General features: G+C 43.5%; 1 protein-coding gene across 1 annotated transcript in view; it reads right to left on the bottom strand.

The window, feature by feature from the left end:
* Positions 1 to 18,008, bottom strand: part of BOK (BCL2 family apoptosis regulator BOK) — a 42,789-nt gene that overhangs the window by 10,026 nt on the left and 14,755 nt on the right. Inside the window, exons 2-4 of the mRNA XM_075201777.1 lie at positions 6,675 to 7,026; positions 2,667 to 2,795; positions 1,588 to 1,751 (exon numbers count right to left, since the gene is read on the bottom strand). Coding sequence (XP_075057878.1) covers positions 1,588 to 1,751; positions 2,667 to 2,795; positions 6,675 to 6,900 — 519 coding nt within the window. The 5' untranslated portion in view covers positions 6,901 to 7,026. The remainder of the gene's footprint in view (positions 1 to 1,587; positions 1,752 to 2,666; positions 2,796 to 6,674; positions 7,027 to 18,008) is intronic.

The raw sequence follows: 18,008 nt of genomic DNA on the forward strand, positions 1-18,008 counted from the left end.
GCCTTTTATAGCTATAAGGGCTGGTTAAAGGTCCTGTTCCTTGTTCCTGTCTTATGCTGTGTTTTGGTTTATTCACTGCTGCTGACCCTGGCTTGGACCTGACTATGCTATTTGTCTGCCGCCTGCCACTGACCCTATGCCTGGACCTGACTATGCTATTTGTCTGCCGCCTGCCACTGACCCTATGCCTGGACCTGACTATGCTATTTGTCTGCCGCCTGCCACTGACCCTGTGACTGGACCTGACTATGCTATTTGCCTGCCGCCTGCCACTGACCCTGTACTTGGACCTGACTATGCTATTTGCCTGCTGCCTGCCACTGACCCTATGCCTGGACCTGACTATGCTATTTGTCTGCCGCCTGCCACTGACCCTATGCCTGGACCTGACTATGCTATTTGCCTGCTGCCTGCCACTGACCCTGTACTTGGACCTGACTATGCTATTTGCCTGCTGCCTGCCACTGACCCTATGCCTGGACCTGACTATGCTATTTGTCTGCCGCCTGCCACTGACCCTATGCCTGGACCTGACTATGCTATTTGTCTGCCACCTGCCACTGACCCTATGCCTGGACCTGACTATGCTATTTGTCTGCCGCCTGCCACTGACCCTATGCCTGGACCTGACTATGCTATTTGCCTGCTGCCTGCCACTGACCCTGTGCCTGGACCTGACTATGCTATTTGCCTGCTGCCTGCCACTGACCCTGTGATTGAACCTGACTACACTACCTGCGAGCCACTTATCCTCTTACATTGTGCTTGGATCTGTTTTTACTGGCTCTTACTCTCTGTCCGTCACTTCAGTCAGCATTTCATCATTTGACACCTGGATACCTACAGCGAGTATTATCTAGATTATTGTGTCTCCAATATTACACTTCTGTTGTGCTACATGATTAAGTCATGGGGACAGCTGAGTACCAGTGAGGTGTTCTGAGGCCAATGGGGGTTTATACGCAGTACTAGAAAGGTGTACCTAATAATGTGGCCACTGAGTCTATATCTTCTGGAGTCTGGAGGGAATAAGTAACAGAAGAGTTTTTTAACAGGAATCATGGCAATTGGACCTATAATAGTCAAGGTAGTAACTAAAACTAGAGCAGTGTCCAAAGCACGAGCACCAACAACTTTTGGTTTAATTACTTCCCAATGTAACTGCATCAGATAGCCAGCATCATGTGTTTGCTCTATTCACAGCTGATGGATCCCTGGACATCCACTTACATTTGATTAGAGTGTTAGCGTCTGAAGCTAGCTCTCATGTAATAAGCCAAATACATTTTTGAAGTCTGTATTCTCTATGGCTGACAAGGTGGCAAATTAATTTCTGGTATGCAAGATATTTGTCATCTGATAACAACTATGCAAGTTCCAATATATTGTTTTGATGGTTTTATTTTTTTTTTACAAATTATTGTCTACTGTGTACATAACAGAATTACCAGGGAGGAAGATTACACCCGTGGAGAGGGCTGCATGTGACACCCTCCTTGTCCACTACTGAACAAGGCAGTGTGGATGGGTGTTTAATTTGGTCATAAAATAATTGACATGAATGGGTTATCAAAAATGTGCATTTACCCATCCTCCTCTCCTCTTTAGCCAGGTGACCAGAGTTTTGCGTACAAACTCCCCGAGACAGTCCACAATGGTTAGAACTAGTGCCGGCTGGGACTGCTTCACACAGTCCACTGCGAGACCTGCTGCCACTGCATACAGCGAGACCACCTTCCCCCACGTAATCCCTGCAGAGGAAGATGAAGGTAATTAATACAAAGTGTACAATTTACAAGTGGATCTAAACAAGAAAACATTTAATTTAAAAATCCAAGCTAGAGTCACGTATTCCTACAATCACTGTGGCTCATTTACTAACAGTGCAAAATTAATACTCATAGCAACCAATCAGACAACTGCTTTCATTGTCTAACTTGCGCTAGGCAGATAATAGCTAATTGCTGATTGGTTGCTGTGATGCAGTGCACAGTTTGCACCTAAAGGCAGTGTAAATGAGCTCATCTGCCTTTACTAAATGGGATATGCCATGATTACAGTGTACTCATTTCTTGCTTAGATTCAAGAAAATGTGAAGAAGCTAGAAGATTTGATTTTGTATTTTAAGTAAAATCCCTAAATATTGTAGGGAATAAAAAACTATAATGTAGCAGAAATTTGTGCCAGCGGATGTGAGGAGTATGGTGGAGTGAGGGCGTCCATTGCAAGGTACAGAGTAGTTGCACCGGTGCAGCTAGTATATTGTTACGAGCCGCGGTGGTACTCACAGCCGCCGCGGCTCGCTTCCTGTGCCCTCTAGCGTCCCGGCCGTCACCTTGACGACCGGAACGTCATTTCCACCTAAGACCCGACCGTTGCCAGGGCAATGGTCAGATGCTAAAATCTTCCTGGCGCCGCGTCCTGGCAAGATAGGGAAGCCAGGCGTGCGCACAGAATGTTACTAGCCTGTGGGCTAATTAATTAATGTAATTAGCAGGGGGCTAATTACATTGGCTATCAGCAGTATTTAAGGCAGTGAGGTCTGAGCCTCAGTACTGGCTCCTAGTACATTGATAGGCTGAATTCTTATGAATATTGGTTCAGCGCACAAGATGGCTGCCTCCTCTGCGTGTGAATGACGTGTACATTTTACACATTATAAGTACCTGCTGTGAATATCTCTGCAGCAACTGCCAGGAAGGCGTCGGACAGAATAGACTCTGAGGTGAGCGAGATGTTCAGCTGTCGGGCTATGTTCCTGTATATGGCCGGTCTCATATATTCCAACTCATCCCCTGCAATGCAACAACAATAGGAAACCGGTTGTTATCGAACCCTCAGCTTGCGGAACACAGAGTAAATACAGGACGAAAACACATCGTTCTGGATTGATCAGTTATATTTTACACTACAGAGTGAAAAGGCTGGTTTGAAAGCAGCGATACCCACAACCCACGCCATGTATAATACAGTACACATGTGGGGTCCGGGTATTGCCGCCTTAAAACCGGCCTTTTCACTCTGTCTATGGAAAATGACGGAATTTACTACTGTACCTATTTAGGACATTTGGATCTTACACGCGCCACTCATTGAAACCTTCGGTCAAAGGTAGTATCTGTTATATAGTAAGTAGGCTTTTTATTAGTATTGCTGTTATACCAATCGTTATGCTGGGTTCGTTTAAAACTATGTCGGCCTTCACAGAGCCGTAATAATGAGTACCACCGGTTGTAGGTCTGCTGTGCTCTACCACACAAGACACTGCAGGATACGTCTCTATGTTTTCTATTTGTTCACTTGTCACAGACGTTATACAGCAATACTTCCCTATATGGATGTTGTCCTTTTTTCCCTCAGATTTATCACACTTGGAATAAGAGCAGGTGCTGCAGAAGGCTGACACCTCTCTTGTTTATTATCATTGCACGAAAGGCAATTATGGACTTGGACCATTATTTTACTTAAGGATTTCATTATTTACCATGTGTTCCTTGTGTACTGAGGTTGGCATAAAGAGTGGATTGTTTTCTAAGTAAGTCATGTTTAGCACTCACTGAGCGCCCATCACACAGAGTTATTTTGGTCAATGTTAAAGGAATGTGGATACAGTTCAGGCACATGTGCCGTATTATTTAATTAGTAATTAGTAAACTACAGTGTTTAGAACTGTTTTGGAATGGAGCAGAGGGTGCCTGCAGTGTCCCATCATGAGTTTGGTTTAGGACACATGCGTTGAATTTACACAGCATCGATTTCTGGCGGGATGATCATTACCTACTTTTCATAACTCCCGGAAACGAAGAATGAAAACAAGTCTAAATTTTATCTGTATTTGTGACAGATACATTAAGGGATTGTAACATATAGAGTTACGACCATAAGAGAAGGAGGGAGGGGGATATGGGAGCACCAAGAAAAATTGTCCAAGAGAAGCAAAAATTGCAAATATGGGTCTAGTACTAAATTTAGGCTAAAAATACTTTTTTAGAAGCTTATTTATACTATGTCAATAGATTCTAATATCTGAACTTAAACCAACATCCAATGTTACGAAAGATCTTCAACCTCAAGATGGCTTTTTAAATCTCATTTCCCACATTGTAACAGCTGCTGGCTAAGAGTCCTTGTCACTTATTAATTCTATCTATCTGCAGTACTGTGTGTGTTTTTATACACAGTAACTTGCCAACTTTCCTGGAACATCTGGGAGACACCAGAATTTATGGGGAACTCTTCCACTAGAGAGGGCCACCATCTGCATTCCACCCACTTCTCTAGTGACAGGAGCATTGATGGTGCCATTAGCTGCGAATGGCCTTTAGTAAGATAATGGGGCTAGCACAGTGGCTAAGTGGTTAGTACTTCTGCCTCACAGCGCTGGGGTCATGAGTTCAATTCCTGACTCTGTGAGGAGTTTGTATGTTCTCCCCGTGTTTGTGTGGGTTTCCTCCGGGTGCTCCGGTTTCCTCCCACACTCCAAAAACATACTGGTAGGTTAATTGGCTGCTATCAAAATTGACCCTAGACTCTCTCTGTCTGTGTGTGTGTGTATGTTAGGGAATTTAGACTGTAAGCTCCAATGGGGCAGGGACTGATGTGAGTGAGCTCTATGTACAGCGTTGCGAAATCATTGGCGCTATATAAATAAATGGTGATGATGATGTTTATTATTATTTTTTATTTATAAGTGGGGAAGCAGAGCTTATAACAAAGAAATACCAACAGGCAAAGTAACAGACATACAGGAAGCATAATAATGTTTATAAGATGTAATCAGGAGAGTATACACATGTTTTCCTGATGAACACTGCATTGATGACATCAGAACACACCGATTATAAGCAATGACTTCAGATTAACCCATACTTGTCAACTCTCCAGGAATGTCCGGGAGACTCCCGAAATCTGGGTCAGTCTCCCGGAATCCCGAGAAAGCAGGCAATTCTCCCGATTCCCGGCCGGGCTTAGTGGTGTCATGCACGGCACCACTAAGACCCGTCCCCTATTTTTATTGGCAAAAAAAGTGATGGCGGCTTTGGGGGCAGGGCTAACGACGCGATTCTTCGAGCCCTGCCCCCACACACCCACTTGCCTCCCAGATCTCCCGAGACACAAATTGCCAATGTTGGCAACTATGGATAAACCTCTTCACACTCACAGATATAAATGACAAGAGCAGACAAGGAGACAAGCGGAAACCCTGTTTGCGAGGGCATGTACCCCAATCATGAGATCCGGAGAAGAGTAGGAAAAGATGAAGTGGGAGGGGCTTGATGACAAGGTTCATGTCAATTGTGCTATCAAGCAATGCCCACCCTACTAAGTCTTCATGATGCGGTTCACATCACCATTAGTATGACTATTTCCAGCCAGTTATGTTGGGGGACTATACTGTGGCAAAGGCTTTCCTCAAAAAAATAAAGCATTCCAATTACCCACTTATTTAAAGTGACAGACAGATTTTTCAGAATTTGCTCGAAAAATACCCAGCAATTTCATATTTGAAAGTAACTTTTAACTTTAATATCCCAACCTGCATATTTCCTCTTCTGGAAGTGACAGCTATGTACAGCACTGTCTTATAAACCACCCAGCACTACTGTCATCTTCATCTTTGTCCATTTTAGTTACAGAGCAGATTGGCACAGTGAGGTCAGCCTGGTATGCTCAGCCATAGGTTATAAAGCCTGCAGCTCCACAGGGTTGAATAGTAAATCACATATAGAGGGAATGCATTATTATACAGGGCCAAGGACATGGCTGAGGTTGAAGGACACTGTGAAGAATAGCGCTTGTCAGTATGAACATAAATATGTACTGTAGAAAAGAAACATGAACTATATAAAAAAAAAAAGCCGTCAGTGAGCAGGGTCTGGTTTGTATTTCATTAAATAACCAAAACATAGTCACTTGCTGATTCATGAAAACAGGAACAATGTGGCCAGCATGGAAGGTTCTGTAGCTACACTTAGTGCTGCTTTTTAGTTTTTACCACAGGAAATGTTGATATGGATACTTTCCTGGATGTGCATGTTTATCTGGAATGTGTTCCACTATTTCTCTTTCGTGGCTTTTTTTTTTTCTTAGAATACTCACTTTTTGTATTAGTCAGTTTTATGGTCAGAGGACCACTATATCTAATCTCTAATTTGCCTTATTGTAAAGCTTGTAGTAATGTTCAGAATGAATTATATGACCCAGCATTTTCTTTTGTTGTTCAGCTGAATTCAAGCTATTGTTCACTGTTATCAGGCATTTATGACTGAGAAGAGGCTGACACCAGAGGCTTTCAGAGAACTACTGACAAGATATGTGAGACAATGGGCTAGATTTACTAAACTGCAGGTTTGAAAAAGTGGAGATGCTGCCTATAGCAACCAGTCGGATTCTAGCTGTCATTTTGTAGAATGTACTAAATAAATGATAACTAGAATCTGATTGGTTGCTATAGGCAACATCTCCACTTTTTCAAACCTGCAGTTTAGTAAATATACCCCAATGTCTCCCAACATCATCATAACTGTATCTGAAACATCTTCCATTCTTCTGAAACCTATACCTATACATGTATATGCTTTATAAGGCAGCTTGTAATGTAGGTTTAGTGGTCCTGTAAAAGAAAAGAATTAGCTCTGTCTGCACCATATGTCAGATGTCATGAGAGTACTGACCCAGCCTCAGAAAGGTGGCAGAAACCTCCGCCATACGTCCGCCTGCTGCAGAAGCGATGCCATGCTCTGGTTTATTCCATCCAAGACCAGCACGCTGCAGCCGAGCTTGGATAAAGTCCCTGCAGAGAGCTTTCCCCTGTGCAACCAGTTCTTTATCGGTGGGTGATCTGTCGAAAGCCTCCAAAACTTCTGCGGCAAACACAGAAGAGCGGCGTAGCATCTCCATGGTAAGAGAACACGGTCCTGCCCTTCAGACGTAGTCCGGAGTCGCCATCCACATCCAGAGTTAAAGATTTCTATGAGGTTGCTTTTTTATTTAAAATGTCCAGTTTGTCCCAACGTGTACCGTACCCTGGAAGACAGATGACAACAACTTATGACAGCTTGTGGTTCTGAATTACAAATTAAACTTATACACATTGGGCCTGATTCGTTAAGGATAGCAAAGCAAAAAAAAAGAGTATATTTGCTCCTAGACAAAACCAGGTTACAATGCAAGGGGTGCAAATTAGTTTATTATTTTGCACATAAGTTAAATACTAGCTGTGTTTTCATGTAGCACACAAATACTTGATAGCTTTATCTTTACACTGAATTTTAAAGTTGATCTAGGACATGCCCTACCCCAACTATACACCTGTCCCCACATTTTAAATTAACATCACCCTCCAATTCAACATGGTTTTGTCAAGGTGCAAAGTTACTAATTTTTTTTGCTTTACTTTCCTTAATGAATAAGGCCCGGTGTGTTCTCATTGCTCATCATAGCAAACAGGTAAATCAGTTCTTCATCTGGCAACACACAGGCAGTGGAATTGGACAGATTCAGTTGTTACAGCAATGGCCATCCAAAGAATCATTAACGACACAAAGCTTCCTGATCGCTGACGACCATACACAAAGCCGATATGGTCACGGTCTGACAGGCAGCCTTGTGCTATTCTGAAAAATTCTCATGAGAATTTGATTGTGCTGAAAACTCCTTTTGTGCCCACAGTGATAAAACTGGTTATGGGAATATGTAACATGTAGGCACCATAAGAGATATCCGTCACATAAACCAGGGTTATCTGATGACCTCTAAGCTTTGCAATCTTTAAGAGAAAGAGCAAAAAGGTCTAATGAGGAATCTACCCTGAAGGGCTTACAATCTGCAGATTTATTCCTAGCAAGTAACATTCTTAACAGTATCATTTCCAGATCACTAAGATTAGAGGGACCAGTGCTGGTGACAGAAGCCTGAAAATATTTTCTTTGGAAATAATAAAATTGACCTTTATTTACCCTAAGTGACCAAATATGTCCTGAAATTACCTTAATGACCTCTAGATTCTTAAATGCAGTCCAACCTCAGCACTTTTAGTACATTTTATAAAGGAGCTACATTCAACTGCACTCACTATCACAACATTCTGCAAATTAATGATGCCACAGGGTTTGCTTGGTGGTGGTATATGCAGACGCTGATTACATCTTACAGTACGCAGGACACATTAGGCCCACAAGTAAGAGTATAACTACCAAAGAGGCAGGGGCGCAGCTGCTATAGGGCCCACAGCAGAAGGGAGTCCACCTTCCTATCACAGCCCCAAATGTATGTAGGTTTTTTAAGACCGAGCAGTACTTGGGGGCCCTTGGCAAATTTTTACTATAGGGCCCATAAATGTGCAGATCGTAAAAACAGGACAGAGATAGGGGGACCCAGGATGTCGGGACAGAAATATTACAACAATGTGAGGGGGGTACTACAATAGGTTTCTGTTCTGGCATCCTCTGTATCTGACCTGTCTTTTCTCCCAGAACTCACTGGGGCTGAGGGGATGGGGACTGTGACAGTGAGGTCAGGCTGTCTAGTAGCTAATCAGACATAACTCATGGCAGACTGTCACTGTACTATGGAGTTTAGTCTCATGAGTGAGACTTGTTCAAGGTTTAGCTCATAGTTTCGTTCTCCCGGAACGAAAGAGTACGCAAACCTCCCAGACCCTGTAAAATGATGAAATTCACAGCACTGAATAGCGGGGGGCGGAGCTTAATCGTGTCATTAAGCCCAAATGAGTAAGGTCAAATGAGTTACAAGGGAGGGGCATAGCACGTCCCCTTTGTAGCATGATGACACCTATGTGGCATGACCATGCACAAAAAGATTGTGCAACCCTGGATTACAGCATTCATACCACACACCTGCTTCCAAAAATACTTCAGTGAAAAACATGCAACAGACAGCCACAAAAACACAGAAGTGCAGCACATTTCTTCAGCGTGTTCATGTGAAGTGTTGTTTTTTTTTTTATACCAACACATTAGTTAATGTTCTGTTATTAAGGTGCACTTGGCGAAGGTCTGAGTCTGTAATAGTTCACTATCTCCGTTACTACTTTAGGCAACAGCAAACAAGAGGAACGTGATGCTATTTAAAGTTATTTTTGGACTGTTCATGTTCTGGGAAAGTTAAGTGTTTATTTTAAACTGTCAGCTCTGCCTTAATATTCTTCTGCCTTGCTTATATTATAGACTATAACTTTTACCTAGCTACCCTACCTCCTGGAAAAGGAGCTAAATATTACAGCAAATTTGTGTGGGTAGTTGTCATTTATCCTATGTGATATTTCCATCTGTAAGCTCTGGCAAGCCATTGTCACATTCCTTTGTGTAAGGTTATCCACACGCATTCTGCTGCCTGTAGTAAAATAAATACAGAGGATTTGTGTATGTATAATATATATATATTAGTCATGGACAAAAGTTTTGAGGATGACACAAATATTATGTCACAAAGTCTGCTGTCAAGTTTTTCTGATGGCAATTTGCATATACTCCAGAATGTCATGAAGAGTGATCAGATGAATTGCAATTAATTTCAAAGTCCCTCTTTGCCATGACAATGAACTTTATCCCAAAAACAACATTTCTATTGCATTTCAACCCTGCCACAAAAGGACCAGCTGACATCAGGTCAGTGATTCTCTTGTTAACATAGGTGAGAGTGTTGACTAGGACAAGGCTGGAGATCACTCTGTTATGCTGATTGAATTAGAATAACAGACTGGAAGCTTTAAAAGGAGGGTGGTGCTTGAAAGCATTGTTCTTCTGTTAACCATGGTTAGCTGCAAGGAAACACGTGCAGTCATCATTGCTTTGCACAAAAAGGGCTTCACAGGCAAGGATATTGCTGCTAGTAAGATTGCACCTAAATCAACCATTTATCGGATCATCAAGTACTTCAAGGAGAGAGGTTCAATAGTTGTGAAGAAGGCTTCGGAAAATCCAAGAACATCCAGCAAGCCCTAGGACCCTCTCCTAAAGTTGATTCAGCTGCAGGATTGGGGCACCACTAGTGCAGAGCTTGCTCAGGAATGGCAGCAGGCAGGTGTGAGTGCATCTGCACACACAATGAGACGAAGACTTTTGGAGGATGGCCTGGTGTCAAGAAGGCCAGCAAAGAAGCCACTTCTCTCCAGGCTACAGGAAACACATCAAGGACAGACTGATATTCAAAAGGTACAGGGATTGGACTGCTGATGACTGGGGTAAAGTCATTTTCTCTGATGAATCCCCTTTCAGATTATTTGGGGCATCTGGAAAAACACTTGTCCGGAGAAGGAAAGGTGAGCGCTACCATAAGTCCTGTGTCATGCCAACAGTACAGCATCCTCAGACCATTCACGTGTGGGGTTGCTTCTCATCCAAGGGAGTGGGCTCACTCACAATTTTGCCTAAGAACACAGCATGATTAAAGAATGGTACCAAAATATCCTGCAAGAGCAACTTCTCCCAACCATCCAAGAACAATTTGGTGATGAACAATGCCTTTTCCAGCATGATAGAGCACCTTGCCTTAAGGCAAAAGTGATAACTAAGTGGCTTGGGGATCAAAACATCAAAATTTTGTGTCCATGGCCTGGAAAACGCCCAGACCTTAATCCCATTGAGAACTTGTGATTAATACTCAAGAAGTGGGTGGACAAAAAAAAACCCTACAAATTCCGACAAATTCCAACCATTGATTAGGCAAAAATGGGCGTCCATCAGTCAGTATGTGGCCCAGAAGTTCATTGACAGCACGCCAGGGCGAATTGCAGAGGTCTTCAAAAAGAATGGTTAACACTGCAAATATTCACCCTGCATAAACTTAATATAATTGTCAATAAAAGCCTTTGACACTTATGAAATGCTTGCAATTTTACTTCAATATACCATAACAACATTTGACAAAAAGGTGTGTGTGTATATATATATATATATATATATATATATATATAGCAACAGTAAGGTAGAGAATAATGCCATACCCCATCCTGCTAGGGAGATTGGGAGAGGAAATAGTTGAGGCTATTGAGGGCCAAAAATTCTGGAAGAGCCTCAGGACCGGGTGTCTTCTTGGCTGCATATTAGATAACTTTCAGCACATACTTATCTCACATCTATACAGTCTCTTTAATGAAGTTATTATAAGCAAGTCATATTCTTCACAAGCCCTTAAAGCCAAAGTTACTCTATTTCACAATCCTGGTAACCGTCCAAACTTTTGTACAAAGTGCCGGCCCATATCTCTAATAATCTCTCTTCCCTTATTTATAGCGGTCAAGTTGGATTTGTCCCAACTAGGCAGGAAAGGAACAATAACAGATGGTCTAACCTTTTAATTAAAACAATAAATGTAACAAACACTCCACCTTTACTCCTCTCATTAGCCATTGAGCAGGCTTTTGACTGGAGCACTGTTGAGAGATATGGGTTTATTTTGGATTTCCTTAAAGCTAGTAAAGCCCTTTATATTAATGTCTCAGCTTAACACGCCAATGTCATACATATTGGGAACAGCCCCAGAGAGGTTTGTCCATCTAATCCTATTTTCTTTGAGCTGGGAAATAATGTCATATTGCTGATGATATTTTATTTACCCTCCCCCCCCCCATGCCTACCTTCTGAATTAAATCCATTCTCTGCTATATCATGTTCTAAAATAAACTGGGACTCATTCCTACATACAACCCCAATATAGAAAAACAGGCACTTATCCAAAATTATAAACTGAAATGGGGATCCATGAAAATTCAATATTTAGGTATTTGCCTTTCATCTGATTATCACTCTCAATGTAAGGAGAAACTTTTGTATTTAACAGTATTAAAGTAAAAAAACTGCAATTAAAACTCTTCCTTTATTTCATTCAATCCAAGTTATATTCTTATGGAAATTCAAAAAGATATTACACAGTTTAATTGGATGAGAAAACCTTCCAGATTAAAACTGTCTACTCCGAGCGGTTACAGAGATAATAGGGGTAGGGGTCCTCCAGATATCAACTAGACACTACTGTGCCCCTTATATAGGCCAACTAGTGGCTGGGTTTATTTGCCCAGAAACATCTAATTGGCTTCAAATTGAGACAATGGGGTATATTTACTAAACTGCGGGCTTGAAAAAGTGGAGATGTTGCCTATAGCAACCAATCAGTTTCTAGCTGTCATTTTGTAGAATGTACTAAATAAATGATAACTAGAATCTGACTAGTTGCTATAGGCAACATCTCCACTTTTCCAAACCCGCGGTTTAAATCTAGCCCAATGAGCACTAGTGTGACCTCTTTGGTATCAATACTAGGCTCCCTAATAGCCCGTAGGAATACAGTTGGTCTTGAAGACACTGTACTTACATTTTCTCGCTCTTGATGGAAATATAAATACTAAGCGATTTAATCTGACAGTGTTTTCCTCCCCTTTACCACCTATCTGGGATAAGACAGATTTTCTACTGGTTCTTCTCCTTCATATCTTCATCCCTAGAAAAGTCTCAGCCAAAGGACTAAACTTACTTAAGATATTACAGATAGGACTGCTTGGCGATCAGTAGTTTCCTTGTTGGAATGAAAACATATCCCTCGACCAATGCCTCATGCGTATCTCCAAATTTGCTTATTTTTTTACAACCTCTCCAAAGGGATAAGCTGTATAGACCTATTTCTCTGTTTGAACAGCTGACTTATTATAATCCTATAATAATCCTCTTAGAAAATGCATTATATCCATTTTATGCAATATGTTATGTTCTCCAAAACTTGGGACATGAAGAAGACTGGGAGAGAGATTTGGGTCCCCTCCTCCAGGCGAAGATTCCTGACTTAAAATTGCAAGCACAGCTAAGTTCTTTATAGCAACAATAATAAAAGGAAAGTCTACAAGATGGTATTTAGTCGACACTACACACAAAATGTTCCTCTCATCTTCTCCACTATGTTGGCATAGGCTGTGGACTGGATATAGAAGGAAATGTTTACTAATTCGTGTCCCAAAGTTTATATCTTCTAGAATAAAGTGCAATCCCTATTAAATAGGATTTTCAAATTATCCCCATGGTTAGAACTTTTATATCTATTGATTCCTAACTTAACAAAAACTCTGATAAACTCACTTGTCACCTATTAAATGCTACAAAAGCTGTTTTTGGAAAACATTGCAAGGATTCAGCACCCCCCTCCCTAGTGTGTCCTTTGGTGTATTGCAAAAATGGAAAGAAAAGAATAGCTGAGAAATTATGTGGATAAACTGAATATGTGAGGAGTTTGTATGTTCTCCCCGTGTTTGCGTGGGTTTCCTCTGGGTGCTCCGGTTTCCTCCCACACTCCAAAAACATACTGGTAGGTTAATTGGCCGCTAACAAATTGACCCTAGTGTGTGTGTGTGTATGTCTATGTCTGTCTGTCTCGGTCTGTCTGTCTGTATGTCTCTGTCTGTATGTCTGTCTGTGTGTGTGTGTGTTAGAGAATTTAGACCGTAAGCTCCAATAGGGCAGGGATTAATGTGAGTGAGTTCTCTGTACAGCGCTGTGGAATTAATGGCGCCATATAAGTAAATGGTAATAGTAATAATAATCTTATTTAAGATACATGGTGTGTCTGACTCCTACAGACAATCTTCTCCATTAGGAGAATCCTATTCGATTTTTTTTTTATTTGTTTTTTGGTGGTGCACATTCCTGTCTTACCAACCCTTTCACTTCCCACCATCCATCTTCTCCCTTACCTAATACGTTCCCATATAAATCTCTGACATTTACAATAAAATGCCACATTGAGATTACATTGTATACACGTCTCTTTGTTGAACTATGTCATGTTTAATGTGTTATTGTATACTGTTATTTTGAAATAAAAAGTTTAATAAAAATAGGTAGAGAAAAATATTTTCAAACTTTTTTTTTAATTGAATTCTGTAGCAACTATGGCTATGTGACTATACTGGAGGGTCATTCTAGGCGGTTATTGTTTCAAATGTAAATTTGTTTTAATGACAAATTCAATACAAATTCTGAGCATGTTTTTTTTTTATTCTCTTTATTTAGTTTTGTTATCAAACATTTTACAATGAGAAGAGATAATGTGCAGATCAAACAAGGGAGTGCATCAAGCATAAGGTGAGAGTGTGTTGCTCATAACATAATGATTGTCACTTAATGACATAACTGCAATGATATCAAATATGTAGCAAACATTCAATAAACAAGTAAGTGCATTAAAAATTCCTGGTCATTGTGGTGATTATGTTCTGCAGGCATGAATAAAGTGCAGGGCCGGACTGGCCATCTGGCACTTCTGGCAAATGCCAGAAGGGCCGATGGCTATATGGGCCGGCCCAACTCCCCCTGTCTTCTTGGTGGCTGGTTCGGAACCAGCCACCTCTGCTGCGCGCTCCCCATCTCCCTCCCCCGTTATGCTGTGCAGCCAGTTACACTGGTGAGTTTCCTGTTTTTTTTCTAATTTGCTTTTTTTTTACTGAAGAGGAAGGGGGTGCCGCGATTTTCGGGGGGGTGCCGCGATTTTCGGGGGGGCTGGGGTGCCGCGATTTTCGGGGGGGTCGCGGGGGTGCCGCGATTTTCTGGGGGTGCCCGTGATTTTCGGGGGGGGTGGGGTCGCGGGGGTGCCGCGATTTTCGGGGGGGGGTGGTGGTCGCGGGGGGTGCCGCGATTTTCGGGGTGAGAGAGCCAAAGGGGGTGCTGGGAAAGGAGGTGAGAGAGACGAAGGGGGTGCTGGGAAAGGGGGTGAGAGCCAGGGGGTGCTGAGAGAGAGGGTGAGAGAGCCGAAAGGGGGTGCTGGGAAAGGGGGTGAGAGAGCGGAAGGGGGTGCTGGGAAAGGGGGAGAGAGCCAGGGGGTGCTGGGAGAGGGGGTGAGAGAGCCGAAGATGGTGCTGGGAGAGGGGGTGAGAGAGCCGAAGGGGGTGCTGGGAAAGGGGATGAGAGCCAGGGGGTGCTGGGAGAGGGGGTGAGAGAGCCGAAGGGGGTGCTGGGAAAGGAGGTGAGAGAGCCAAAGGGGGTGAGAGCCAGGGGGTGCTAGGAAAGGGGGTGAGAGAGCGGAAGGGAGTGCTGGGAAAGGGGGTGAGAGAGCGGAAGGGGGTGCTGGGAAAGGGGGTGAGAGCCAGGGGGTGCTGGGAGAGGGGGTGAGAGAGCCGAAGGGGCTGCTGGGAAAGGAGGTGAGAGAGCCAAAGGGGGTGAGAGCCAGGGGGTGCTAGGAGAGGGGGTGAGAGAGCGGAAGGGAGTGCTGGGAAAGGGGGTGAGAGCCAGGGGGTGCTGGGAGAGGGGGTGAGAGAGCCAAAGGGGAAGGGGGTTCTGGGAGAGGGGTGAGAGAGCCAGGGGGTGCTGGGAGAGGGGATGAGAGAGCCAGGGGGAAGGGGGGCGCTGGGAGAGGGGGTGAGAGAGCCAGGTTGGTAGGGGGTGCAGGAAGAGGAGTGAGAGAGCCGGGGGGTAGAGGGTGCAGGAAGACGTGTGAGAGAGCCAGGGGAGTAGGTGGTACAGGAAGATGTGTGAGAGCCAGCGGAGAAGGTGGTGCTGGGGGTTAAGTGAGAGGGACAAAGGAGAAGATGGTGCAGGGGCATAGGTAAAAGAAAGTGTAAAGGGAGAGACATCTTAAGAATGGGAATGTCAGGGATGCAGCCATCATAAAACACAAGTAGTAATGAAGAATGGAAATGCACAGAGGGGACAAGTGTTAAAAAAAAAAAAAAATCAAGCCTTCATACTCCATTCACCTATATTTTCTATACCCCCACTCCTAAATTTCTGCTTCGACCACTGCCCTCTATTCCTGCTCCCGACTGCCTGTGTGAGCTGACAGCTGCTGATCCCTCCTCGCCCAGCGCGCCCACTTGGAACAGAACACAGGATGCCATAATCAGGTAAGTTCATATATTTTCTTGTGTGCAATATGTTTTTAACCATCCTTTCTTGAACTGGGGACACTACAGCGTATCCAATAATGTTTAACACTATGTATTGCTCATTATTGCGCTGTAATGTTTTTTGCATATTTATCTGTACAGAGATTTTTAATTAAGAGGAAAAAACATTGCTTGTCATAAATTTTATCTGTAATTGTGTCAATATATCTATTTTTGTTTGCATTGTAAATGATGTATTAAGCTGCTCTTGGGACTCACACTCAGTATCTGATATGCTGTACCAATTTTTATTTGTGAATGAGTTTTTATCTGAGCTTTACTAATGATTTGGGGGCACTACTGTATAGTATATGTTTTGGGGGCACTACTATGCCATAATATGATTTGTGGGCACTTCTGCATGACCAAATATGAATTGAGGGTAATACTATGTGGCATAATATGACCGTGCGGAACTACGATGTGGCATAATATGAACTGGGCACACTACGGTGTGGCATCATATGAACTTCTGCCAAAGGCAAGTCTTTCATTGTTGAATATGACGGGAGCCCAAAGAAGTTGCTGTATCGGGGCCCAAAATTCCTCTTGTCAGCCCTGCCTGTGAGTCAAGGGCGTAGATGCCTCCAGGTAAATAATCTAAATGTTTCCTATCTAATCAAACTGATGGATCACATCCAATTATTTCTCACCCACCTCCTCTATCCCCCTTAATTTATATACTGTGTTATTTAAAATGAATAGAAAAGACGCATATCCAATTACTGTAGTAAAACAAAAATATTTTTCTGTGACATTTTGCTGTAGATGGAAATACTTTTAATGCGGCCGTGTGGGTTCAACTGATCATTCAATAGTTATGTTTTTTTTAGATATATGTTAGTTTTATTTCATGTGGAATGATTCATGAAAATTCTGCCATTACTATTTAATTGAGGGAAAAGGGTACCTGTTACCTATATGTGTGTGTAAGTACTCTGTTCGTTGTTGCTATTTTGTGGGAGATTTGAAAAAAGCAAAACATTGTTTCCTACAGTGGCGTCTGTATAATTTGTGGTATTGCTGTAGTATGGGGTGGCGTGGTGGTGCCAATGTTGTAGTGTGTTTGGTGCTTAGTATTGCTAATAAGTAGGAGAGGGTATTGCTATAATGTGGCGGGTGACGCTGGACGCTGTAATGTGGGGGGTGATGCCGGTTGCTGTAATGTGGGGGGTGATGCCGGTTGCTGTAATGTGGGCGGTCATGCTGGACGCTGTAATGTGGGATGTGATGCTGGACGCTGTAATGTGGGGAGTGATGCTGGATGCTGTAATGTGGGGGTGATGCCGGTTGCTGTAATGTGGGTGGTGATGTCGGTTGCTGTAATGTGGGGGGGTCATGCTGGATGCTGTAATGTGGGGGGTAATGCTGGACGCTGTAATGTGGGGGGTGATGCTGGACGCTGTAATGTGGGGGGTGATGCTGGACGCTGTAATGTGGGGGGTGATGCTGGACGCTGTAATGTGGGGGGTGATGCTGGACGCTGTAATGTGGGGGGTGATGCCGGTTGCTGTAATGTGGGGGGTGATGCCGGTTGCTGTAATGTGGGGGGTGATGCCGGTTGCTGTAATGTGGGGGGTGATGCCGGTTGCTGTAATGTGGGGGGTAATGCTGGACGCTGTAATGTGGGGGGTGATGCCGGTTGCTGTAATGTGGGGGGTGATGCTGGATGCTGTAATGTGGGGGGTGATGCTGGACGCTGTAATGTGGGGGGTGATGCTGGACGCTGTAATGTGGGGGGTAATGCTGGATGCTGTAATGTGGGGGGTGATGCTGGATGCTGTAATGTGGGGGTGATGCTGGATGCTGTAATGTGGGGGGTGATGCTGGACGCTGTAATATGGAGGGGTGATGCTGGATGCTGTAATGTGGGGGTGATGCCGGTTGCTGTAATGTGGGGGGTAATGCTGGACACTGTAATGTGGGGGTGATGCTGGATGCTGTAATGTGGGGGGTGATGCAGGACGCTGTAATGTGGGGGGTGATGCCGGTTGCTGTAATGTGGGGGGTGATGCTGGATGCTGTAATGTGGGGGGTGATGCTGGATGCTGTAATGTGGGGGTGATGCTGGATGCTGTAATGTGGGGGGTGATGCTGGACGCTGTAATATGGAGGGGTGATG

This window comes from Mixophyes fleayi, chromosome 3 (assembly GCF_038048845.1).
Source record: "Mixophyes fleayi isolate aMixFle1 chromosome 3, aMixFle1.hap1, whole genome shotgun sequence".
NCBI lineage: Eukaryota > Metazoa > Chordata > Amphibia > Anura > Limnodynastidae > Mixophyes > Mixophyes fleayi.